Source organism: Prunus dulcis, chromosome 2, assembly GCF_902201215.1.
Source record: "Prunus dulcis chromosome 2, ALMONDv2, whole genome shotgun sequence".
Classification (NCBI taxonomy): domain Eukaryota; kingdom Viridiplantae; phylum Streptophyta; class Magnoliopsida; order Rosales; family Rosaceae; genus Prunus; species Prunus dulcis.
In genome coordinates this window covers 2,139,703-2,165,381 of record NC_047651.1, presented here as the reverse complement: position 1 = coordinate 2,165,381, position 25,679 = coordinate 2,139,703, and the positions used below count along the sequence as shown (strand labels likewise).

Here is a 25,679-nt window from a genome sequence, read left to right as displayed (position 1 = left end):
TCCATGTAAGATCAAACCAACTGTAAACTGCCTCGCAATCTCTTCACTGCAATTCTTTTTATAGCCTCCCCATTTGACCTAGTGCCTTGAATCTGATCCAGGTCCAAAATTCAAGTACTCTATGTACTCCACGGTTTCCACAGTGATTTGATTTGGGTCTGTTCCTCTAAGTCAAGCAGATCGGCTTAAGTTCTTAATATACTATTTTTTGGTTGATTATTGGGTGGACAGCTGATTCCATGGAGGACTAGGATATTTTTTGAGGTAGAAGATACACACCTCTAGAAATTCAACTACTTGTACGCCTATCACAATATTTGGTGTTTTTTAAAATGATTAGCTTAGTAGAAGTTTGGCGACTGGAGTTGACAAGGAGAAGAGATGGAGAGCAAAGGGTGGAGAGCGAGGGCAGAGGGGGAGAAGAGATGGAGAGCAAAGGGTGGAGAGTGAGGGCGGAGGGGTAGAGAGACGGAGTAAGGAAGGGGGGATGAAAAGTTGCAGAAAAAAAATTGGAATTTTCATTAAAAAAATTATTTAATTATTTTTTATCCACATGTCACAATGTAATTGGATAGGTGGACTCCACTTATCTTATACGTCACACTTAACAGAATTTATAACGGCAGAAATCATTTGTGATAAAAAGCCCAAACATTAAGGCCTATTAGTGTCACAAAAAAACCTCAATGACCATTCGTGATAATTTTGTAAATGTGAAAGATTATTTGTGATAAAAAGCCTTTTTAATATGAAAAAAAGTTAATTTATTATATTATCATTATTATTTAATGAAAACTTTAAACACTTAATGAATGACAATTTGTGGTATTTTGAATGCTCTGTCTTTCGCTTTATATATAGATAGATTATGTGAGGGGTCAAGAGTTGATTACATGTGGTAAAGTAGTGTTTTTGTACAAATCATATCGAAGCTGTCCTAAAAAAAAATAGCAGAATAATAAACAAATAAAACAGGTAGGGTTTTTAAATGGCATCCACTTGCATAATAAACAAGGGCCCAGCGCGCGGGTGTGTTTATGTTTTCAGTAAAACCCCCCAACTTTTTAGTCTAAATTAGTTACAGAGAGAGAGTGTACAGCAGAGTCGCTTTGGCCGAGTGGTTAAGGCGTGTGCCTGCTAAGTACATGGGGTTTCCCCGCGAGAGTTCGAATCTCTCAGGCGACGAAAGTTTTTGTTTTTGTTTTGTAATGAAAAACTTCACATTTCTTCCCTTAAATAAAATAAAAAACAAAAAATCCGGATGTGAGCATTCCTAAAACAAAAAAGGTCGCTCATGTACTTGATTTTATTCACTGTGATTGTTTCGGATGTGAGCATTCCTAAAACAAAAAAGGTCGCTCATGTACTTGATTTTATTCACTGTGATTGTTTTTTTTAGGGAGATTCACTATTATACCCAATATAGGGGCCCAAATTATAAAAATACCATATATAAAATGGACTTTAGAAACACACCCAAAGTCCATTTACAATATAACAAAAAAGCTTTTAACTTCTTATAAATTACAAAACTGCCATCAATTTCTTAAAACAAGCCCAACCCCAAAATCTCATAAAAATACCCAAAGCACTCAATAGGGCATCAAAGTAATTTAATAATCAATATTAAATTCAATAAGGCTAGCTATCATTTTTTGGGTTTTTTTTGGGTTTGTTTATAGGAATTCAATTGTGTAGGATTTATTTATAATATTAGTGCTAGAAATGGGTATATCACTAAATATCTCTTTTTTTTACCTTGGCATGGAAAACTTGTTTCTACCTTGGTATCAGTCCAACTGCTGCAGCTTGCAGGAGAATCCTTCATTTGTTGTTGTTTTTTTCCTTTTTTGGGTCGAAGGATTCAAGGGTACTAGTAGTGCTTCATATCTACTTTCCCCCGGAAGGGACAAGTTGCCCCTCATCCTCAGGTAGGTCCACTCGCATTGTATTTTAATAATATGAATTGTCTATCTTTTAGATATTTTTTAAAATATAATCTTTACAAAAAATCATTTGAATCCAAATTTATATATTACGAAGTCCCGCAATGCGGATCCGTTAAGAAGTTCCGCTTTTGATCGTGGGATGATTTGAACAGTTTATATCTCTACTCTCTCTCTCTTTTTCTTTTTTCTTTCTTTTCCGTTACGAAATCCCGCTTTTAACCGTGCTACAGTAATTGTGACCATTTTTTGTTTTGTTTTAATTTTTGGCAGTGACTTTTCTTCTTCTTGTTTATAATTTTGTTATTTTCTTGATGCCAAATTACACTTTTTGCCCCATAGTTTGCCCAAGTTCCCTCTTTTGTCCAAACATGTTATTAGTTTTTGTCTCTAATTCTACTAATTTATTATTTGTTTCCGTAACAAATAAATATTATCTTATTATCATATTCACCAAAGATTTTCATTTTTATTTATCAAACCGTAGAAATACTAAAAAGAAAATATTTGCCTCTTTCGTCCATAAGTAGGAATTCCAATTTTTTAAGTTAATCATCCGTTTGATATATGTGCATAATTTTTTAAAAGAATTATTATTTTTTTCTAAGAATTATTTATATACATGAAACTGCGACTAGGGGTAGATCGGGAATTTAAGATTTTCCTTTTATTTTTGTTGGGCGTGCTGAACGTATGGTTGGGTGCATATAGAATTTTCCCAAACCTATAAACCCCAAAAACCCTAGAAAAGAGAGAGAAGGCTGAACTGAGAGAAGACAGACAGAGTAAAGAGCGATGACGCAGAAAGGGAAGCTATTCAAAGGCCAGCAGAAGAAGAAAACGATTCCTCCCAGCCGCCATGGAAAAATCACTCAAACTCGCAAAGGGAAGCGAGTAATCAAACCTTCTAAAATCAGCAGTGATATGGATGCCGATCGTGTATGTTCTCTTCTCTCTCTCTCTCATTATATTTTTGTAATATTTGATTTAGTTAGGAATGGATTACTTGCAGTCCCGAATTATCATTTTTGTGCTCGTTTCAGTGAACCCTAATTGTTTGTAACCATGAAACTGGCAAATTCAGAGTTTTAGCCCTTTGCCCATTTCTTTTATTTTTATTTTTATTCTCTTTATTATGTTTTCGATTTTAATGAGAAATTGGATTAATTGGTTCTCAAGATTGATATTTTAGGTAATGGCCTTGGTCAAAATTCTACTTAACACTCATGCAGTTTTAATTGACTGAATTTAGAGTTTGATGAATATGGGTAGACCTTAAAGTATTTCTTTGGGGTCATTTGATTATGTAGTGGCTCTAAGTGCAATTAATTTACAGGTCATGTCCTTTCTTTCAGTTTATATTGCAGGCAATCAAATTCTCTTCCACAGATATTTCCATAGGCTTACTCTGTTCAGTTTCATTTCCTTTTCGTACCTTTTGTTTTGGTCTTATTTGGGTAATTTCTTTTGCAAAAGGGTATGATAAGTTGGAAAAACAAGTGCAGACATTATAACTTTGACTATGGATTCCCTGTTGTGGGTTTGAAGTAAATAGTCTGCTGCTTAGACAATGCTGCCATTATTTATGATGATGCAGCCGCCAAATCTTATATGATTTTGAGAATAGCTAAAATCGATATTTTCCCTATAAACTGTGGTGCTGTTTTTGGGTTTGTTATAATGCATTAGATTTTTGTCAAGTTCAAGTTGTTAGTATTTGTGCTTACATTGTTTTGTTTCCTATCGATGGTAATAATTATCAAGTGTCCAAAATTTGTTGGCAGGAGATTTTACATTGTTAGAGATGAGAAGACCTTAGTGTGAGAAGTGGGGAGTTTTAGTCACCTTGTTACAAATTTGGAAGTAGGTGCTAGTAGCTAGATAGTATACTGATTACTGAGTCAATACTTCCTATTAATTTATTCAACTTCAACGATCTAAATATTTCTCTCATTGAAAAACTTCAGTGGATATGTTAATAAACTCCACCAACATTTATATGTTTTTGGATTATAGGATGTGGGAACTCAAGTCTATGTTAAGGACCAAAACCTATAAGTTTATGTGCAACTTTTGCTCCTGATTCCTGTCATATTTAAGGACATGATTAATTACTTAAAAACGGGGAAGTCATGAATCGAAGAAATTAGGAAAGGGAAGAGAGGAACGAAAAGAGGATCAACTACTCCCCCCAATCAAAATCTAATTCTTGGTTTTCAAGTTATTGGCTTAGGACATAATTTTTTTATTCCTTATGTGTTAGTGAACATAGGGGAAGCCAGGAATTGGAATAATTCCAATACCCATTCCTAATAAGTAATATATGAACACCGATTGATCTTTCTGACTTTGATCTTTCTCATGGCTTCTTACCTTTGTATTTGATGTATCAGGAGATAACAAAATTCATAAACCAGTGCAATGAGGTGAAGGCCGCCACTGCTGCAAACAAGGAAGGTGGCCAATTAAGCATTGTCAAAACACCTCAAGACTCTGGTAGTAACGCAAAGCAACAGTAGTTGCCGATCTTGTAGAATTATGAGTGTTGTAGAATTATGAGTGTTGAAAGTGATAGGTTGTCTGGAAACACTTAAAAACAAACCACTGCAGAGAATTTTGTTGTGTTGTATTGGGGTCTTGTAAGATTTTTCTTTCTTAGCAAGGCCAACGTGGTATTTTATTAGTACTTACTGCTTAAACTGGTTATGTAGTTTGTAGCATGTAATTAAGGCCTAAAGTTTTGGGGTTTGGATTGTTACCTTTCGTATCAATTGTATCAACTATAAATATTGGTATATGAATCTGATCCTTCGCAAGTGTGTGACTAGTATTATTCATTAAGCAACCCAAGCTGCACACTGAGATAATATCTTTTTATTCTGTCCAGGACCTCTACTTCGTGATGACTCCATTTTTTCTCGTAAAGAAAACAAAACCATTTGTTTGACATAAATGCAGTAGTACATAGGATTGCATGTATGTCGGAGCAAATTGGCAAAGGCATAACTAACCCAAATACCACACAAGAAAGAAGAAAAATTTGATCATATAATGTGTTTGACCTGTTTTGCCTAATTCCTATATCATCTTCCAAACCGGAATCAGATTTGACCATGTTGCTCTGGATCTGTTTCTGCATCAAAAGATTCAAAATTCAACATGCCTATCGAAGGGTCTTTTTCTTCTGGCAGCTGTAAATGGGTCGGGCTGCCGTAAGGAGTAAATTGAATAAAAATATCCCCTGTGTCTGAGTTCAAAGATTAGGCCCCAAAATGTTTCGAAGGGTAGTAAAGCTTTAGGAAACACCTTAGTTACATTCACCAACGAAAATGACGGCTGCTTACAGGTAGATTCTTTGTGCTTACAGATGAATTCTTAGCTTGGTATGAGAAGATCGTGGCATGGAAGCAAAGTTGGCATGAGTTTAGCACTAAAGAGAAAATTATGTGTTCTTGGGAGGAAGAAGGGGTGTCCAGGTAAAGGGGGAAAGGATTTGCAAGTAGATTTGGCTAAGAAAGAAGGGAGAGAGAGAAGAGGGTGGCTAGAGTGCTTCTTCTGGCAGCTTGACAGTGACTCTGTCAAGTGTTAGAGCAATCTGCCAGAAGAGGGAAAATGGGGAAGAAGGGTGAACAATGCACCAAATTGCTGGGTTTTGCAGGTAAGAGAGTAAGCTTGCTCTATGGATGTGGATGATTCGTTAGATAGAAGAGGCCCTATTTTATAGCCGATGGAAACTATCCTTTCCCAAGAAACCCTAATGGTTTCTACCCAATTTGGTCAAGCTTTTCCCTTCTTTTCTCATCTCCTCCCTTGACTTTTCCTATTTTGGTGAAATTTCCTCTGTCTATTTGCACAAAATCAAGAATTTTGGGAGCTCAAGGCCCCTTTTTCCGCAGCTGTTTAGTGGGAGACTCCATTCTTAGCTATTTTTCTTCTTCTTTCCTTCCTCCTTCCCTGGCCAGATCTGATGAAGGAAAGCAAATAGGTGCACACGCTGGTTTGAAGGGTGCTTCTCCTCTTAGAAGTTTACATGCTAATATCCCTTTGGTCCTTGCATGTTTTTTTTCTTTGAAACTTGTTTCTTCCTTCCCATCAACCCACGTGGTCTTCCATGCTTCTTCATGGCTTTATCCTTTAGCCAAAAGATGAAGTTTTTGCTGCTTGCTACTTCTAATTGTATGGGTCTTCTAGGATAGGAAGTCAACCTACCAAACAAATGGGCCACCCTTATCAAATATTGGGCTATTAGGGTTAGTTTTAGTGGGCCATTTTGACTGGGCTTTTTGGTTGAGTTATTTAGGTTATTTTCCCTTTTGTACTCACCCATATATTTGGGCATAAGAAATTGGCTTGGGCTCCGAGGCTCCCAAGCAACCCGGAACCTCCATTTCTTGGCTCATCAATGGCCTCATGACAACCTATTACCATCCATACCACAACCCACTCAAGCAAGACCGGGGCATTTGAGTGGCTTGGGCCCACTTTAGGCTTATAGTGTGATTGGGTGTGGCATAATGATTTCTCGCTTGGCATGGCATGTTGCTTGGCATGTTTTTTTATTACGATGCTTGATGGATTTGTAGAGCTACCTATTTTTATGATCTTAATCTCGATTCCTACCATGACAAATTTATTTATTTGGCATGGCATGCGGAGCGTGACTTGTGCGTGGCGGGTTTTGTATGCTCTAACTTGTGTCTTTCCTAAATAATGTATCATTTTGGGTTATGAATTCATTCGGGGCCTAACCATGGATTTTTTGGGTCTCAACACCTATCAATCTAAATTTCATTTTGTATATAAAGCTTGAAAAAAATACCTTGAAATGGCACAACACTTGCTCTTTTTATATGATCACATTTTGAATATTACAATTAAAAAGGCGAATAAGGCACTCTTAGGGCTGGGCATTTGCACCGAAAACTGGCCAAATTGAACCAATTTAGCCAGTTTGGTCCAATGTTTTAAATTTCCAAACTTGCGATTCAATAACACGAGAATACAGATCCCTCACCTCTCATCAACCACATTAATTGCATATTTACTGGGATCAAAATGATTAAAAACATTGCGAATGAATCTCACTAGTTCATATACTAAACGATCATCATATTCAGATTTTGGGTCATAATTGTATATCTTATCAGTCCAAGTAGGCAATCTTTGAGCATACCATGGAAAAATCCTACTAAAAGCACTACCACATAAACCATCAAGCTTCCCTATGAAATGTAATTATATATTCCTATCTACTGGAACCATAGAAAAAGGATACTTGATTAATTTGTCAACAAGTCGCACAAGTCGCCTCTGGTGCAACGTGTTGTTAGGGTTGGTGGATGACTTCTGCTTGTGTCTGGGTTATATCGAAGAAAGAGCGGGGCGAGGAGGGTGTCTAAGAATGGGTCTACAAGCATTGGTGGACCTATACATGAGTAAGGAGGTGTAGCTGCATCTCCTCTCGAAGGAAAATCCTTTGGGGTAGCTGAAATTTGGCCCTCTGCTGGTGCTGACCATGTGTTCGATTAAACGTCTGAAAGAGACTTTGTAATATTCAATTTCATGTATGCTTTGCATAAACTTGTTGTCTCCCAAAATTCCCTTAATGGTGTATCTCTATTTAATAAATATCCATGAGCTTTAATCACCCTTATTTGACATCTGTTTGTTTTATGCAGATTTCACGTTTATTTATTCAAAGTTTCTCTCTTCCCTATTGACTAATGTAGATGGGTTCATGGACTCCTTGCACTTGGATTTCCCTCACATGCTTTTAGCATTTTAAATTTTGCCTCTTCCTTGAAAAATTTATGAGTCCGTCAGTGTCTACAAGGGCCAGGGTTTGTTTGAAGAGAGGGGGGAGGGACACGATAAACTTTAGGATAATAAAGTGAAAATTATTATATAAAAAAAAAGTAATAGAAGATAGAAACACAGCTTCAATGTGCTCATTCATTTAATTTTTATTTTTATTTTTCAGATTTTTAAATTTTTAAATTTTTTCATAACATGAGTGAGTCCATGTGGCTCATTCATTGCCACATCAAAGTTTAACAAACCTCTTAACGGATAAGATTGATGGTGTGTATGAAAGTGTTGCAAAAATAATACGTTAGGTATGATATAGAGACGAAAAAATATACTTCGGATACTAAAGGCTGAAACTCAGTAAACATCAGAGCAGTAAAGTAAAATTTACCTAATTATTAAAAAAAACAGAATTTCAAGTAAAAAAACAGAATTTCAAGTGAAGTAGTCTCTTTGTTTTTTTTCTTTCCATTTATTTATATTAACAACGTACTCCATTTAACACTGTAAAATCGGCAGTGCACCAAACAAGAAAGAAACACATCTTCAATGTGCTCTAAACTTAACTTGTTATCTTTGTCATTTTCTGTTTTTGAATACAAAAACAATGACACAGACGCATAAATAAGAGAAGTTGAGGTGGATATGAGTCATCGAATCTGATGGTCCAGGCCCACTTATCTTATAATGCTTCTAGGTAGGGCCTGCCTTAACTGTCAAATTATTTTTAAAAAAAGGAATAAAAAAGCTCTAATTTCAACGTAGTCAGCAGAATCGGGCCTACCGCTTGACCTGTCACATCCACGTGGAGCTCGGGGTCCAAGTAATTCTCCAATTTGACTGACCTTTGATCATAATACTTTTCAACTTTCAGTCCTGGTCAAATGTGGCATGCCATCACTTTTTACAGCATGGAACTTTGGAGATTTTACTGAAGATTTTCATGGTAAACGACTCAAAAAAGATCATTGTGCTGAAATAAACATTTTTTTTAATGTCAGAAACTTTTCAAATGGAAAAAGAATAGGTTTTTTTTTTTTTTTTCTTTTTTCTATCATCTTGACTCATCTAAATCCTTGAGGATTTAATTAATAAGAGTAGCGTTACGGGCACCAACTTATTTATCAACTTTTGGATACCAACACATGTGGCACATGACATGGCAACCTATGTCATCTGCCACCTCATTTATTTTAATTACATAATTTATTATATAAATAAAAGAATTTTTTTTTTCTTTTTTCTTTTTTCTTTTTTCGGTGTGAAATTCTTTTATTTATATAACAAATTATGTAATTAAAATAAATGAGGTGGCAGATGACATAGGTTGCCATGTCATGTGCCACATGTGTTGGTATTCAAAAGTTGGTAAACAAGTTGGTGCCCGTAGCGTTATTGAATTAATAAATCTATTTGAATATGACATAATATATAAAAAGCCCTTATCGAGCTTATTTGAAAAAAAAAAAACTCAAAACTAACCACTTGTTATTTTTTAATTAGTTTTTATAAAATTTTAACACACTAAAAACTAATTAAAAAATAACAGATGACTAATTTTGGATTAGTCTCTCCAAATAGGCTCTACATGTTTTTGTATAATATTTCTTGTTAAAATAAGTTTTGAAAAAATATCTACTTTCTGATCACCTTGAGCAATAAGGTTTTGCTACTACTACTAGCTAGCATACGATGAAATGAATTATCCTATCATACTTGTTTTGGTGTTGAGTCATTTCACAATTTATCTGATAAAATTACAAATTAAAAGTGGACTATGTTTGTTTATTTCTTTGACCATAAATAAAAGATTAAGTATAATAAGAACGAGGAAATTTAAATTAGGATATTTTTCAACATTAGAAAGAAAAATACTATTTCAATATAACAACGTACCCGACATATATTTTATTAACAGTAATTCGGACATAATAAATGTTGTGTTAAGACACTTCAGCGATGAATTTATGAACTTGTACATAATACATAGCAACTGTTATGTTGACTTCGACTTGATTTAATTTAATTTAATTTGAAGACTTATATTTTAAAGGGGTTGCTCCAATTGGAAAAAACGTAAGAAATTATGGATGCCAAATAACGGTTCCTCTGAATCAAAGTAAACAGAAGCAATACCAGCAGTTTCTTGTTTGTTTCTTGCACGGCCTGGAAATTACAAGTCAAGGACGATAAGGTGGGTTTTCTGTTGTTCCCTTTTTGCATACGCCTCTCTCTCTCTCTCTCTTCCTTTTCTTTCTAAAAAAGTCAAATGCTTTTTATGCCACCATTTCTCTCACACCCCTAAATTTGATTTTACTTACCCATCATGGCACATCAGGCATCCATCTCAGCCGTCCAATACTTCACCCACAACAAAATCCAACCGTCCATACTCTGAACACCCAATACAAACTACAAAGACACCCACCAACTGCAGGAAGACTCTGTTTCAACGTGCCTCATCCTCAATCTGACATGAACCCACCTAGCCTCCTCCCATTGGGCAACATCTCCACGCGCCACCTTGGTGCGTTGATCTTGACTATGAACATATTGGTCCCAGCAACTCTGATACTCTGAGGTAATTAATTTTGTCCAAAAGAGAGGAGCCAATTAACATCAGCATCCACCACCACAACCATAGATGGATGGAGAGATAGATACACATATACGTACAAAACACACCTAAACATTCCAGACAGCAACATCACCGCCACTTCCACAGCCGCCGGTGCCACGTCATCACCGCTGACATGGGTGCTGCAGAGCCTGTAAAACAACCATCTTTACCATTCAACAAATTTTCTTGTTTTGTTGTTGTTGGTCATGTAAATGCCAAAAAGTTCTGAACTTTGGTGTGATATGCAGGTGGTGGAGAGAGAAAGTGAAGAAGTTGAGGTGAGAGGGGAAAATGGGGAGAAGAAGGAAGAGGGGGAAGAGAGAGATGTTGAGAAAGGTGAGGAGGTGGGTTTTGAATATGAAGAACAAGCGGTGGCTGCAGAGAGCAACACCAATGATGACCATAATCAGAGAGATGTTCATATGTCAATGATGCATAGGCTAAATCCTACAAACCCTTTGAGAATCGTCATCAATAGTAACACCAGAGCTGCAACTCCACCTCCTCCTTCTCGGTTCTCTCATGGAAGTAATAATATCAGAGTTGGTGCTACTCCATCTCCTCCTCACTTCTCTCATACTCCCCCGCATTCTCAGCCTCGTTCTACACCAAACCCACAAGTAAGTCTTTTTGTTTTTTTTTTCTTCCCACAAAATTAAACATATGGGGTAGCTTAGCTTTCATCAGTTTGTGATTTTCAAGTCAATTAAGTGATGTTTACGGAAGATTAAACAAGGATATCCCAGTTTTTTTTTTTTCTTGGAATACCTTTTTAATTTAATTTTTTTCCTAAAGTTCTTTCATCAGTTTGAAATGATACAGATGCTTTATCTGGGAGTTACTTGTACAAAATTTTGTTTTTAACTTTTTAAGTTCCTCTTTTCCCCCTTTTATTCCAATGTGAAATGGAGTCTTTTTTGGGTCTCTTTCTATGGCATTAATTCATTGATATAAACTGTATATGCAAAGTTCGTGTAAGAATTTGTAAATCATCAGTCTGATATGTTGTTGGGTTTTCTCTCAAAATTTTCACCAGCCATCTATTACAACACTGAATTCAAGAAAATACACCAACAAGATATCTCTGTTCCTGTTCCTTCTACACATGGTTGCAGCTATTGGGCTTGTTGGTTTTCTTATATTCAAGGGAGTTCAGGGGCTGATAGAAGCATCTGACAACAGAGTTAAGAGAGCAGAGAAAAGAGTTTTAAAGTTTTTTCTACCACAAGTTGAAGCTGCATCTCTTTTAAGCATTACCCTTGCATTTGCATGGCAAAAGGCAGTGAGGGTGTGGCCTAAATTTTTTGTTCATTTCATATTATGGACCACTTTTCTCATGTCTCTGTCTGCTGGAATTCTACTAATTTGCTTCCAAAAGCCTGCCAGTGATGGCGTTGGGGTCTGTTTTATTGCTTTTGCAATAGGCAATGGCTTATACGCTTGTTGGATCACGCAGCGGATTGGATTTTGTAGCAAGATATTGATCAAATCGCTCGAACCAGTATCAAAGTTCCCTGATTTGAATCAACCTACTTATTGGATGCTTGGGGTTGGATTTTTGTGGATGTCCCTATGGAATCTAGCAGTAATTGGAGCTCTGAATTTCTATTTTACCCCACTGATGATAGTGTTGCTGGTATTGAGCTTGGCTTGGACAGCCGAAGTAATGAGGAATGTGGCAAATATAACCGTGAGTAGGGTTATTTCTCTGTATTATCTCAGAGGAATGCAATCTAACACTAAATTTTGCTTTCAAAGAGCCTTGAGTAAAAGTCTTGGAAGTGCATGCTTTGGATCTCTCTTTGTGCCTGCAATTGAAGCCCTGAGAATTGTTGCTCGAGCCTTAAATTTACTTGAGGGAGAAGATGAGTTCATGTTTTCTTGTGCACATTGCTGTCTCAGAGTCATGGAGTCCATCTTCAGATATGGCAATGGCTGGGCCTTTGTACAGGTACTTTTATTCATAAGCCATTATCAATTGATTTTGAGATTAATTTTCTTCAATTCTATTTGCATATCATACAAAGCAGAACAAAGAACTATAACATTGGTTCCTAGCTTCTTTTTCAACCAGAAGGGATTTCTTTGGCATTGCAAAATATATTTGTTTAGCCAGCTGATCAATATTTCTATAACACAGTGCGACTTTACTCGCTGTTCCTTTATCATGTTTGAATAATATGGATAACGAATTATGCTGACAGCTGATTATGTCTGCTGCTTAATGGAATCATCTGTAAATGAGTTATCCTATTAAATGAATCAAATTAGATGGAACTTCTTTGTCGGAAGTGTACATGCAATCTTTTGGTTTAAAGTAGATTTTAAGTCATTCGCAGATGTCATGTAAGATCATGATTGGTTGCTTAGTTTTCTGAATGATTCAAAGCATCAGCATATACTTTTATATTCAACATCAAGTTATTTTTCGCCCAAGGTTTTATCTATAACGTTTGTTTAGGCAATCTTTCTCAATTTGGTTGTTAAATTACTACTATCTTGTCAAGTCACTTGTGATCATGTACGATATTTTGAATTACTTATAATGCAGTCATTGTCTAAATGGTCAATGATTTAGCACAAAATTAATAGAAGTTAAACTTAGTTGTCTTAATTTCAACCAATTACTATCAGATAGCAGCATATGGGAAGGGTTTTGTGAAGGCATCACAAGACACTTGGGAGCTCTTTGAAAGACAAGAAATGGAACAAATTGTTGATTCGGATATTACCAGCTCAATCTGCTTCTTAACCGGCGTCTGCAGTGGCTCTATGTGTGTCATAGTTGTGGCTGCTTGGACCGCCACGGTGCACCAAAGTTTTACAGCCACCATTTCCCTCCTTGCATTCTTCATTGGATACCTTATGGTTGGTGGCCCCTATTTGACGAGTCTATGTTCATGCTCTTTTATTTATTTTATGCATATAAACCATGTGATCAAGTTGTCAATTCTTTAATCTTTATTGCTTTGCTCTTCAATTAACCTAACCTAATCAATGTTTATTAATTTTTGCCTTTTCAGACCAGGATAGCCATGGCACTACCACATGCTTGTGTAGGTAGTTACCTTGTTTGCTATGCAGAGAACCCAGACAACAGATTATTTGACAGCACAATTAAGGATCGTCTGGCTTTGATGAAATCTGGTCGAGATGTAGCCATCCTCACACCTCGAGTACCCCGCAGGTTTGCAGCAAGGTAAAACATAGTGACACTGCCATTAACTCCTCGCACTGCAGCACCACCATTTGCACTCTCACATAGAAGTGTGAAGGAGTGCAGGAGGTGTTTTGGCACTCCCAAACATAGTTCTGGCCCTGATTTACCCTAATTGTACGATATTATGAGGGCATCGGATATAGTTCGGACGGATTTTTGCACATGCAAGTTATATATTTACTACCTCTTGTAACATGTATGCGTGGTCCATCGCGTGCATGACAATGGAAAGAAGTATGTATGTATAACTGGCACATACGATAATTTTCGGGGAGTCGAGGAATCGGCCACAAATATGCTCAAAGTTAAAATTACCTACAATTGCAAGAGTGAGTGATGGTGCTGCTGATCAAAGGTTTTTTGAATGGGAGAGTTGAAGCATTATTGGATGTACTTTTGAAAGGAACATGGAGGCACTGAGACTCCATCCAACAAGGCTTAAAAGGAAGTGTCTCTTGCTCCTTGTCCTTTTGAATAATATATATACTTTTGGCATATACCATATGCTAAAAATGGCCCACCGTTATCTTATTATCTTCACCTTGTTCAAAAAGACCCACCATTATTTTTCTGTAATTATTCATTATTTAATTCTCTCTGATCTCAATCTTGTAGATATGCCCTCGAGTTTCGTATGTTTGTGGTAAAGACTGAAAGTCAGGTTCAGCTTAATTAAATTAATGCACATTGTTGATACTGACACACTGCTTTAGGTTGGGTAGGATTGTTAAATGTGTATCGGCTGGCCTATCTATGTAGTGTCCCGAATGAGGCAATGAATGATAAACTATGCAAACAGGTAATCAATATCTTTTATTTTTATTTTTTTTGGCTAGGAAAAAAAATAATAGAGGACGGAGGTTGTTATGTCATGTGCCACGTATATTTTATATCAATAAGTTATATCAATAAGTTTGTGAAGGTTGTTATGTCATGTGCCACGTATATTTTATATCAATAAGTTATATCAATAAGTTTGTAAATAAGTTGGTAACTGTAGAATTATTGATAAATAAATTATTGTTTTGAACTTTTTTTTCTCTCGACAATCGAGAAAATCTGGATAATGTAAAATATATATATATATATGTATGTTTATTATGAAGAGAAATTCTAGTATGAATCTCAAATGGAATGATTGGAGGAGCCATAGTAATTGGAGTGCCAGTCGAAAATCTTATGATTGGATTTCATACAAAATCATGATTCTTGAGCTGAACACATGTTCTTTTAGTGGTAAAAGTTCTTTTGAATATAGACCAACCAAAAAAAATGATTGTCTGGTTCTGGTGGCAAGCACTGTATCTTGTAGGGAAGAGCCATGATTAAAAATATTGTTGAAGTTCAAACCCAAACAAAAAAGCAATGCCAAAGTTGAAAGCATAAAACATTAAGTTTTTGAACACAAGCGATGTTTTAAATTATAAGGACACTATCAAAGTGTTATGGGTTCGAATTTGAGATTAATGATTTGCAAATCAAGACTTTTTTCCAATACGCTAGATCGGTTGGCACTAAATTATTTGTTTATCAAGCTTTATAGCCTTTTCAAAAACAAAAAAAAAGCAAAAAAAAGAAAAAAGAAGCTTTATAGCTGTCATTCCAGATATTAAGAATATAATTTAGCCGTTCATTTTTGGTTTCATGAAAAAGAAACCAACTCATTAATATAATTTCCCTCTAACCTTGTAACAATTGCTAATAAATAAGATAAAAGATTCGTACCCTTTTTTCGAAATAAAAAATTCCTCATTTGTTTGCTTGTAGGGTAGGTAGGTCCAATCTACCTTTGCTCGTTCGTTACCTTTTTTCTTTTCCATCATAAAAGAAAATGGTTCATAAACTAAAGTTATTATCACGTGTGACATATATAACGTAAAGTAATAGAATTTGTACAAAGCAATAAATATTTTGCCATTTGGCATTGCATGCAGTTGTATCTAAACGATGACATACGTCATCCACGTCTCGCCCAGTGAAAAATGGTCTTGATAGGTAGATTATTGGTTTCAAGTTCAAATTTCATAACATCTTGATTATATGTGTGAGAAATACACTCCCATGTAATTTAGACTATCGTTTGTACTAAAAAAAATGAATAACAACCTTACAACATGGAGGCAATGATTTGCCATTGGGACAAATTTTTGACGATGTTTGATGTCTTCTACAGCATGTTCCTGATTATTTATTTCAATTTGTTCCAAGAGAAGTCAATAATGTGTCACATACATTGGCAAAATTTGGTTTGTTTAAGGAGATTTATTTGACTTGGTTAGAGGTGCTTCTCATTTTATTGAGGAAGTCCTATTAGTTGTTTCTATTGATCTGAGTCAGGCTTCATGCCCTCAGTTGTATTTCTTGATTTCAATATCTTGAGTCCTTGTGCTGTGGAGGCTTTATCTCAAAAAAGAAAAAGAAAAAAGAAATAGTACGAGTTGTAATATTTGTTTTTGGCATAAAGCATATTTTTTTACTTATAATTTGGTGTAATTGCGTAGGCGTAGCCAACCAAGCACAACCACTTTGCCATTAGTGTTAAAGCACCACATAGCCTCCGTAGCCTTTGCTTGTGCCAAAATGTCAAGGGGAAATATGATACGACAAGCACCGACTTGGGCATTATACAGAGTTTGAGTTTTAAACGCCAACTTAGAATAAGAAGCTTCCTTATATTATTATTTGGGACCGTCTTGTTGCCCGTGTTTATCTAATACTGTAGATTAATTTGTATGTTTGAGCTTCCTTATTGGGTTGTTTGGTTTTGTTGTATTTATGCCATCCTCTTTTTGGTGAGTTTTCGGAATGAAATTCATCATTTGACCCAAAAAAAAAAAAAAAAAAAAAAAAAAAAAAAAAAAAAAAAAGCTTCCTTGTATGGGTCCAAGGATTTGGAGTTGGATTTAGATTGAAATCTTTTGACCTAGGCATTTAAAGTTTGAGATATTCAGTCATATACTGATTTTTAGCACTAGTAATATAGCCTTACACTATTTAATTTATATAAACAAACTCAAAAAAATCTAAAAAATGACAGGTGGCCATATTAAATTTAATTTTAATTATTAAATTATTTCGATACCCTATTGAGTATTTTGGATTTTTTATGAGATTTTGGGGTTAAGCTTGTTTTAAGAAATTGATGGCAATTTTGTAATTTATAAGAAGTTAAAAGCTTCTTTGTTATGTTGTAAATAGACTTTGAGTATGTTTCTAAGTCCATTTCATATGGTATTTTTATAATTTGAGCCCTTATATTGAGTATAATAATGAATCTTCCTTTAAATTTATAGATTTTAAATCTAACTGTTTGGATGAAATATTTTATACCAACAATTTTAGTTCAGGAGACAGGAGAGGCATACGTGAAAAATAAAAATAAAAATTCGAATCCTTCCAAACTCCTAATTTCATATGTTATTTCAAATTCTTATTTTCGAGCCTGTGAAATCTTAAGTGAAATTGGATTATTATCCATAAACACTTTAAAGTTTTTCTACCAAACTGTATCATAAGCGTTTTTGATACATGCATTGACCAAAATTTAAAAGAACACATGATGAAAAATTCCGCAATTTCAGAGTATTTTAGTACTAATTATGTAATATTTTTAATGCGTTGCATAATTTTTCAAAAAATGTCAAAAATATATACAACACATGGATTATCCAAAAGTTGCAAAGGAAATACATTAAACATGAAGAATACGCACACTTGCACAGTACAATTGATGTTAAGAAGCGTGTTTATCACATCTTTGCAAAGTGTACAGAAAACGCAAGGTATGTTTTAAAAATACGTACATACATTTATAATACACGTACCATACGCAAATATACTAAGTAAGTTGACAAATGTCCGGGCTTATAAAGCACATGTCCAGTTGAATCAAACAGATGTCGCCGCACATTATGAAACATAAAGCGACTCAGTGTACTCATCCTAGCAGTCTTAGAAAAAAAGAGAGCACATCACTACAACAGAAGGGGCCGAACCAGGTGGGGATTTCCACCTTCTACTGCTTTGCTCTAGCCTTGAGTCTAGAGCAAGAAGATTACAAATGCCTCTTTATACAATCGTTCCAGCAGAAACATGTTTGGGAGAAAAAAAAGGGGCGGGGGGGTTGGCAGTTGTATGCTCCACAGTGGCAAAAGAGGATGCCATCAACCAAACAAAATGGCATCCCATTCTCATACAACTTCTGGTCTTATAGTACACCGAGTTAATCTGTGTTCTTAAAAAACATGCAGACTAGGTAGAATTCAAATGGAGGAACAAACACAGATAAAGCAGTCCAAGTGGGAAAGGCCACTCTCAATGAATATATCACATGGCTGTATACATAATTCTACATATGAATAGCACGCCTATCGCAAAAAGAAAATAGGGGTGGGAATCAAATGGCAAGTAGTAGAGAAATTCAAGGCCAGGGCAAGGCTGAAAATTAAGAAGTATGGTTTTCTTAATCAGTTTGCTAGTATATAAAAAATTCTGCAACCGACAAGCTATTTAGACTAGATTAAAGTGTCGATAAGTTAAATTGAAAGGTAGAAGAAAATCTTCATACCCATATAATTTAATAAAAGAAAAAAACAGTGTAGAATCAAAGAAAGAAACTTACAATGCTAGTTGAGACAAATACATTAATTCCTAATCACGATATCCAAACCTTCACCAGATAACTTGACCCAACTTACATCACTGACAAGGCTGACTTTTCACACTACAACATCATTTGTTTTCTGCATGTTCTCTTTTTCAAGAAGCGAACTTGATGCTTTAGCATGGCCACTAAAACTCCTAAGCAACTGCAAATAGTGTAAGAAATTGATTAGCAAATTCTCGTTGGTTGCCCATTCTTGCCACACTATTGCATATCAAAGCTTTTGTTCAGTGCATGGATAAAAGCTTCCATTCCATTTCCTTGTAATTTTCTATCATTAATGTATTATAAATGTTGTAACTTTTTTTGCCTATAGTTTGCTGGATCCAAGGTCATTCAACACCTTGGAATGCCTAAAGAAATTCAATACCCATTGTGCATCCGCAAGCTAATACACTTGAGTTATTAACTACTGAACATAAAGACGAGCCTCGCTATTCAACATTTTCCAAGTACAACTCATGTGTCAAAGCAGGTTAAAATTCTAAACATTAAACAAACAAATGAATTAGGAGCCTGAAAGGAAGCAAGATGCTGCTACAAAGAACAACTGCCAAAAACAGAGAAACTTTCATTTCTAACTGCTTATGATTAAAAGCATTGGCAACGAGGAAAAAAATGATCTCCAATCAAACAGGCAGACTAAGTAGGTCAACTTAAACCATCTAACTTAATTTCAGAGACATGCTCACCTTTAAAAATGCTACTGTTAGTCATTCTCAATATATCATTAATCCCTATGTGTGATGTTGACATGTGCATCAAATAAACCTATCTTGTATACAATGATGTGCTTCTCTTATGACAAAGTAGTCACTTGCACATTCCTACTTGAAATATATACATATAAAAAAAGTCACCAATAATCCAGCCAGAAAATTGCCTTCGGACACAGAGACAGCTCCTCCCCATTTAAGAACAAGCCTGTAATCTCGTGGGAGTGTGGCTTGGTGAATTACCAAGCAAATAAAACAAACCTAGCCACATCTCCTATTCTATTTCAGTATTATTTGTAAACTCTGCTTCTAATATAATTCGGTACTACTGACCAAAACTAAAATCAGTACTAATTGTTAAGGAGCATCAGGCACCCATCATCAAACAGAACAAACACACATCAACAATATAAATCTCTCATCAACGCACAATCATGTTTCTGAATCAGTAATGCATTCATAAACTAAATTATCAGAGTAACTATTAGCAGACAACATAAAAAAAATTGGAGACACATAAACAAAAGACCCTGACACAATAAACAGCAAATAAACAAAATATGACAACATAAACCACTCAAATCAGAGTATGTATTTAACCGTCAACACCTTAATACAAATACCATATAAGTTCTGAACTCTCAAATGCATTTTCCAAGTTGCAGTAAACATCAAAACCATAGATTAAGTAAAACAACAGAAAATACACTTTCCCCAGTTCCCAATTTACCTCTCTCACTCTCATCCCGCTCTTGCCTCCGCCTTCGCATTCCCTCTCTCCACCTTTTTCGCCTCTGTCTTTTCCGGCTTCACTGCCTCCCCCGAACAACACCCACCACCATGTTCATGATGGTGATGATGGTGATGATGATGCGCATGCCCATGCCCATGCCCATGACCATGTCCATGACTATGTCCATGTACCTTCTTCCCCTTCAGCTCCTTCCTCATATCATACGCATCTTCCCCATCGGCATAGTACTTAGCTTCAACATCATGAATCTTATACCCCAAAGTCTCCGTATACAAGTTGAAAGCGGCCCGATTGCTCTTCCTCACATGAAGCGAGACGTACTCAGCTGCAAACACCTGTTCCATGGCGTTCTGGGCCGCGCTCATGAGCTTAGTGGCGAGGCCGAGTTTGCGGTGGGTTCGGAGCACGGCGAGGGAGGTGATGTGGCCATGGCACTCGTTGCTCTCCTCTTCCATCTTGGCTAGGACGTAGCCGACGATGCGACCGTTGTAGTCTTCAGCGACGTAGAGGAGCTGAGGCCATGAGAGGATGTGGTAGAGGTAGTATTTCATCTGGTAGTTCTCTGGGAGGCAGAAGAGGTTGCAGGCTTGCATGGCCAGGAGGTCGTCTATGGTGGCCTTGCGTATGCACACCATTTTTGAGGGAGGGTCTAGGTTTCTAGGGTTAGGGTTTTTAGTCTGATTTGATTTTGGGGAAGAAGAAAATCAGAGTGAGGTCAAAGAAATGAATTGAGGGTTCTGAATTTTTAATGAGATCGGCTTCGGTTGGGTGTGAAGGCTTGGGCTCAATCATGGGCTTAAGGTCTCTAATTTTCCAAAAAAGAAAACAAATTCTACGACTGTTACAAAAACAAACTTCGGGGTTAAAGGACTTTATTTATTTATTTATTATTAAGAGCTAACGACAAAAGACATCCTGCTGGTTTATGGTCATTCTCGAATTGGACCCCATACTATCAAGTTTATCAATTTACGTCCTAATGTTTTGAACATCGTCTAATTTGATCATTCCGTTAAGTTGACCAGACGATCAATCGTTAACTGCTGATGTGGCACCTGTGGGACCCACCATTCATCTCATGCCATATGAAGGGCAGTTTTGGGTTTCTACAACTCAAAAAAACAAAAAAGGACGTCGCGCCCAAAATTGGGCACGCTTTGCAATTCATCCTCAACCTCAGTTGGAGATCGAAGAGAAAGCCCCAAATTCGTCTTAAACCCTAACGTAAATCCTAAATTTTCATAGCTGAGAGCTCAGACATACGATTTCGAAGAAGTGAGCCACCCGATTGTATTGGCTCCTTAACCCAGAAAACGAAGGAGAAATGGAGCATAAGGTGATGGTGTGTTGGTGTGGTAAGAATGCGAGAATCTGAACCTTGTGGACAATTTCGAATCCTGGGAGGTGATTTGCTGTGTGTGTAAAGGTAAAAAACTGAATTTGGTGCAAAATATTTGATTTTGAATTTTAGTAGGTGCAAATGTTAATTTACATAGTGGGTTTTGTGCAGGGTAGAGGAGGTTGTGATTTCTGGGTTTGATATGATGTGGAAATGTGTGAAAGGTCTAAGTTGTGATTCCGGGGTTGCTAAAATTGTGGGATAAGTTGGAGAATTCACTAGTAAAGGCTAGATACAGAGAGAAGGTTCTTTGGGCAGCATTGGTGGTGTCATGGATGCTTATTGCAATGTCCTTCTTTGGACGGAATGGTGGATCAGATGGACTGAAGCTGAAGACTTTGGAATTGGCATGAAAGGGGGTGTTTTAGGGATGCGTTGTGCTTTTGGTATGGGAAGTACTGTGCTTTTGGTTAGGTCTGCACTGTGCCTTTGATATGGAAAGCAGTGTGCTTTTGGTTATGTAATGGGAATGAACATTTTGCATTTTGGTTATGTAATGGGAATGGCTATGTAATTTCCATACAATGTGAAATTTTTGTAATGTAATAGCCTGTTCATTCCAATAACTTGTTTGTACAACATATGAGCAAATTGATTTCCACTTGTAGCATTACAACAAAATAGGCCACATAACAGCATTTACAACTTTCCAAAATAATAGAACTTGTGTTCCAAAAAAAAAAAAAAAAAAACAGAACCTGTTTTCCAAAACAAGAGGACATGTTTTCCAAAAAAAGGGAACCTGTCTTACAAAATATCATAAGCTATCTTCCTAACACAAGGCAACTTGTCTTCCAAAATAACATTATAACCTAATCCAACCAGCTAATAAAGGTAAAACTGTCTCATGCTCAAAATAACCAGACCAGCTAATACAAAACAGACAAGTGTGCAAGAGCATCATCATTCCTTGCTCAAGTCTGATGCTCCCACAACCATAGGTTGTTTCCTCAATAAATAAGAATTTCCAGTTGAAGCTTCAGTTGATGCAGGAGGGGCAGATCCAGTTGCAAGAGAGGCAGATCCATTTGCAAGTGTTGAGGATGGAGCAGCTGAATCAGTTGGTGGTGCATTTGAACTTCCAGCTGCAATGGTGGCCTTTTCCTTCCATTTTCCTTTATGCACAGATCTTGCAAGCTTAGCTCGCATTGTTTTTGTACTGGGACCAGCTTCACTTGTTTGAGTAGTTTGCTGGGATGAGACAACAAATAATAAACTGTTAGTTGCATCATATTCCAAAAACATCAAAATTTATAACATTAACAAATGTTAATCCTTAGATGTTTACCTCAGCCTTCCTATTTTTTATTTCTGTTTTTGAGGGGGAGATTCCTATGACAAGTCCTTTTATTGTGGCCCTTTCTTCCACATTGGCCATACCTCAGTGAGTCTTGAACTTTTGTAACAACATTGGCCTTCTTGTTCCATTCACCTGCTTCCTTCCTTCTAGCCTTTCTTGGCCTTCCAGGTTGTTTGGAGTATGAAGGAGGCACACATGGTGGCATATTAGTTCTATCCCACAACTCCATCCCATTCATAGGTAGTATGAGGTTTTTATATGAATATGTCTGAGTGTGATAACATGCATCCACATAATATATTACGTTCAGGCCCCCATTGTAATTTATAGTTGCCACTCCATGAACACAAGGCCAACCAGTCAAATCCCATTCTCTGCAAGAACAGGTCCTTAAATCCAAGTTCACAATATACTGTGAAATCCTACCACTACCAACTTGAAATTTTCCTCTACCTGACCACATAGTGACACAACCACCTGCTTTTGCTTTATTAATCTCTACATTCTTAAAAATCTTGAGGCAAATTTCCTTCGTCCAATTCTTTATTTTGTCCCTTCTGCCTTGTATCCTCCTCATCAACTTACACCTAACTATCTCAAGCATGGTCAGTATTGGTTTATCTCTGCATGCCAATATGAATGAATTGAAGGACTCACACATATTGTTTAAAAGCATATCACACTTCACATGAGTGCTGAAGTGTGATCGAGACCAATGCCTGGGAGGTTTTCTTGGTTCAGTCAGCCAAGCATAAGCATCCATATCAAGGTTTTTCAGCTCTTCCATCTGTCTTGCAAACTGTGGAACAGTTGTTGCTTTTGCAGCACCCCAAAATTTGTTAGACAAAGCTTTCCCTTTGAATTGTAATATAAAGTTGGTGAACAGATGTCTTGCACAAAACCTGTGTTCACTATTAGGAACAACTTGCTCAAAAGCTGGTAATAATCCTTTTTGCTTGTCTGATATAAAAGTGTATTCAAACTGGTTAACAATCTTTACATACTCTATCAGCAATTCCAGAAACCAAACCCATGACTCCTTGCACTCAGATAGGGCTCGTCAATGGGCCTGGTCGGGCTAGCCTGGCCCAAATTTAATGGGCTTGGGCCGAGCTTTAAAGAAGAGAGAGAAAATATCTGGCCGGGCCGGGCTGAATTTTTTTAGAAAATTCAAAGCCCAAGCCCGACCCATGAGCCGGGCTTGAGAAAGCCCACCGGACCAGGCCGGGCCTAAACGGACCCTACTTCATTAAAAAAAAAAATCATTAACTTAATCATCAAGGCATTTTAGCCCAAATTTGATATTAAACTCACTTAATTCCAATATTTTCACTTCAAACCAAATTCATAAAACACCCAATAAAGTCACAGAACTTATAAGATTTTCCACAAAAATAATAAAATCAAGTATTATTTTTGAGGTTATTACATAATTAGATCGTAATACGGTTTAAGAAATAATTTTAAAAAATAATAAGTATCAAAAAAATATTTTTGGTGACGTGTTCAAGAAAAGTATGATTATATTTGGTGGTACGATTATGTTTCGTGATATGATTATATTTGATGATGTGATGTGATATATATAATTGTTGAATTAATAATTGACACAAATTAATGTGCTAATCATCTAATTATAAACCAGGAATGAGTAAAGAAAAGTAAATGAAATGAAACAAATTATATTTGTGATTTAAGTGATATAATTCTAAACCTAAACTCTTATTTATACATAATTATATATGTATGCGGGCCTAACGGGCCGGCTTTTGTGGGAGGGCCGGGCCGGGCTTCAGACACCCAAGCCTAAGCCTAGCCCTGCTCAAGGAGGGCCGGGCCATCTCAAAGCCCATAACGGGCAGGGCTAGGCTTTTTTTTAATGGGCCGAGCGGGCCCCCATCCGTCTATGAGCCCGCGGGCCAAATGATGAGGCCTACACTCAGACTCAACCACTGCATACGCAATCACCCATGTTTCATTATTAGTATCTATACCAACTGCTACTAAAAATTGCCCTCCATATACACCCTTCAAGAAGCAGCCATCTAATCCAATAATAGGTCTGCATCCAGCAATGAACCCTACTTTATATGCACCTAGACACACATATAACCTTTGAAACACTGGATGACCCAATTGTTCATTGAAATCACATTGAACTTTGGTTGTTGTTCCTGGATTGGTCTTCCTTAACTCTTCACAATAATCCCAAATTCTGGAGTATTGTTCTGTGTATATTCCCTCAATCTGCCTCAATACCCTCTCTTTTGCCCTATAAATTTGTTGCCTGGAAACTCCAGTGTTATAATCCTTCTCCACAGTCTCCATGAATGAGCTAACTGGCCAACTTGGATTGCTCTTCAATGTTTCCATATGTTTGGCACTGAGGCAACTAGACTTCACAGTGTGGTTCTCCCAAACAATACCACAAGTATGTTCACCCTCATATTTCTTAACTTGCAGGGTCTTCTCATGCTGCATTTTGGAAGCATATATCTCCCATGGGCAATCTGGATATGCACAAACTGACTTTAGCTTGAAAGCCTCACTTCTGACAAATACAACATCCCTATTCCTCTTTATAAATTGTTCTCTCATAGCCGCTCTAAAAACTTTACAATCACTGAACTTCATCCTAACCTCAAACTCTGGATTTGCCATGTCAGTTGCTGGATTGAACTCTGGCCATCTATCCGTCATTGGAGTGTCATCATCAGAGTTATATTTAGGCTGCACATTATCAAAATCATACTCCTCTGAATCCAGTTCAACATCTGCACCCCAATCCCAAGATTTAACCCCAGCATTTGTTGACTCTGGCTCTTTTCCTTTTGCCCCATCTCCAACCCACTAGTTTGTTTGTCCACCCATTCATCAAAATCGACATCATCATCATTATCATCACAACTGAAGTTAGGGTCTGCAAAATTAGAGTCAAGACTGTCTGCTGACTCCTCCTCATCATGACAGACTGTGGTCCTTGTTCTTGCTTTTCTTGTGTTCATTGGATGACATCTTGATAAGTTGCTCTTTTCTACACTTCCTTCAACAACCTCTTTCTGAACTAGTCCCTCAGTCACTGTATTGGACCTTTGGTCTTCTTTATCATGTGTCTTTTTTACATTTTTGCACCTCCTTTTACCAAAAGCTCTTGCCCTCTTTTTCCCAAAAACAGAACTGACTTTACTTTTCCCTTTGTCTACAGTGGCAGGAGATTCCCTCTCAACAACTCTTTCTTTATCTTTTTGCACTG

General features: G+C 36.7%; 3 protein-coding genes and 1 non-coding gene across 5 annotated transcripts; 3 read left to right on the top strand and 1 right to left on the bottom strand.

Annotated features, from left to right (window-relative positions):
* Positions 1-1,103: 1,103 nt before the first annotated feature.
* On the top strand, positions 1,104-1,185 carry TRNAS-GCU. The gene has a single exon. It is a non-coding gene; the product is annotated as a tRNA-Ser (tRNA).
* A 1,468-nt stretch (positions 1,186-2,653) lies between these two features.
* Positions 2,654-4,762, top strand: LOC117618942. Its single transcript, XM_034348722.1, has 2 exons — positions 2,654-2,885; positions 4,340-4,762. Exons 1-2 carry the CDS (start codon positions 2,742-2,744, stop codon positions 4,463-4,465), a joined length of 270 nt encoding a protein of 89 aa, XP_034204613.1. The 5' UTR covers positions 2,654-2,741; the 3' UTR covers positions 4,466-4,762.
* Positions 4,763-10,071: 5,309 nt separating this feature from the next.
* Positions 10,072-14,296, top strand: LOC117618758 (protein PNS1). 2 transcript variants are annotated; one of them, XM_034348480.1, is made up of 5 exons: positions 10,087-10,525; positions 10,623-10,994; positions 11,411-12,325; positions 13,009-13,242; positions 13,398-14,296. In XM_034348480.1, exons 1-5 carry the CDS (start codon positions 10,508-10,510, stop codon positions 13,575-13,577), a joined length of 1,719 nt encoding a protein of 572 aa, XP_034204371.1. In that variant the 5' UTR covers positions 10,087-10,507; the 3' UTR covers positions 13,578-14,296. The 2 variants fall into 2 exon arrangements, with proteins under 2 accessions (XP_034204372.1, XP_034204371.1); XM_034348481.1 differs by lacking the exon at positions 13,009-13,242 and having other exon boundaries at positions 10,072-10,525.
* A 3,806-nt stretch (positions 14,297-18,102) lies between these two features.
* On the bottom strand, positions 18,103-20,537 carry LOC117619334 (N-terminal acetyltransferase A complex catalytic subunit NAA10). Its single transcript, XM_034349260.1, has 2 exons — positions 19,704-20,537; positions 18,103-18,402 (listed from the first exon to the last, which is right to left on the bottom strand). The coding sequence occupies exon 1, from the start codon at positions 20,360-20,362 to the stop codon at positions 19,715-19,717; it is 648 nt and encodes a 215-aa protein (XP_034205151.1). The 5' UTR covers positions 20,363-20,537; the 3' UTR covers positions 18,103-18,402; positions 19,704-19,714.
* Positions 20,538-25,679: the final 5,142 nt, after the last annotated feature.

Coding starts and splice junctions, on each gene's coding strand:
- LOC117618942 (XM_034348722.1), top strand. CDS start 2,742: ATGACGCAGAAAGGGAAGCTATTCAAAGGCCAGCAGAAGAAGAAAACG. Junction 2,886..4,339: donor GTGATATGGATGCCGATCGT/GTATGTTCTCTT, acceptor TTGATGTATCAG/GAGATAACAAAATTCATAAA.
- LOC117618758 (XM_034348480.1), top strand. Junction 10,995..11,410: donor GTTCTACACCAAACCCACAA/GTAAGTCTTTTT, acceptor AATTTTCACCAG/CCATCTATTACAACACTGAA. Junction 13,243..13,397: donor TCTTCATTGGATACCTTATG/GTTGGTGGCCCC, acceptor TTGCCTTTTCAG/ACCAGGATAGCCATGGCACT.
- LOC117619334 (XM_034349260.1), bottom strand. CDS start 20,362: ATGGTGTGCATACGCAAGGCCACCATAGACGACCTCCTGGCCATGCAA.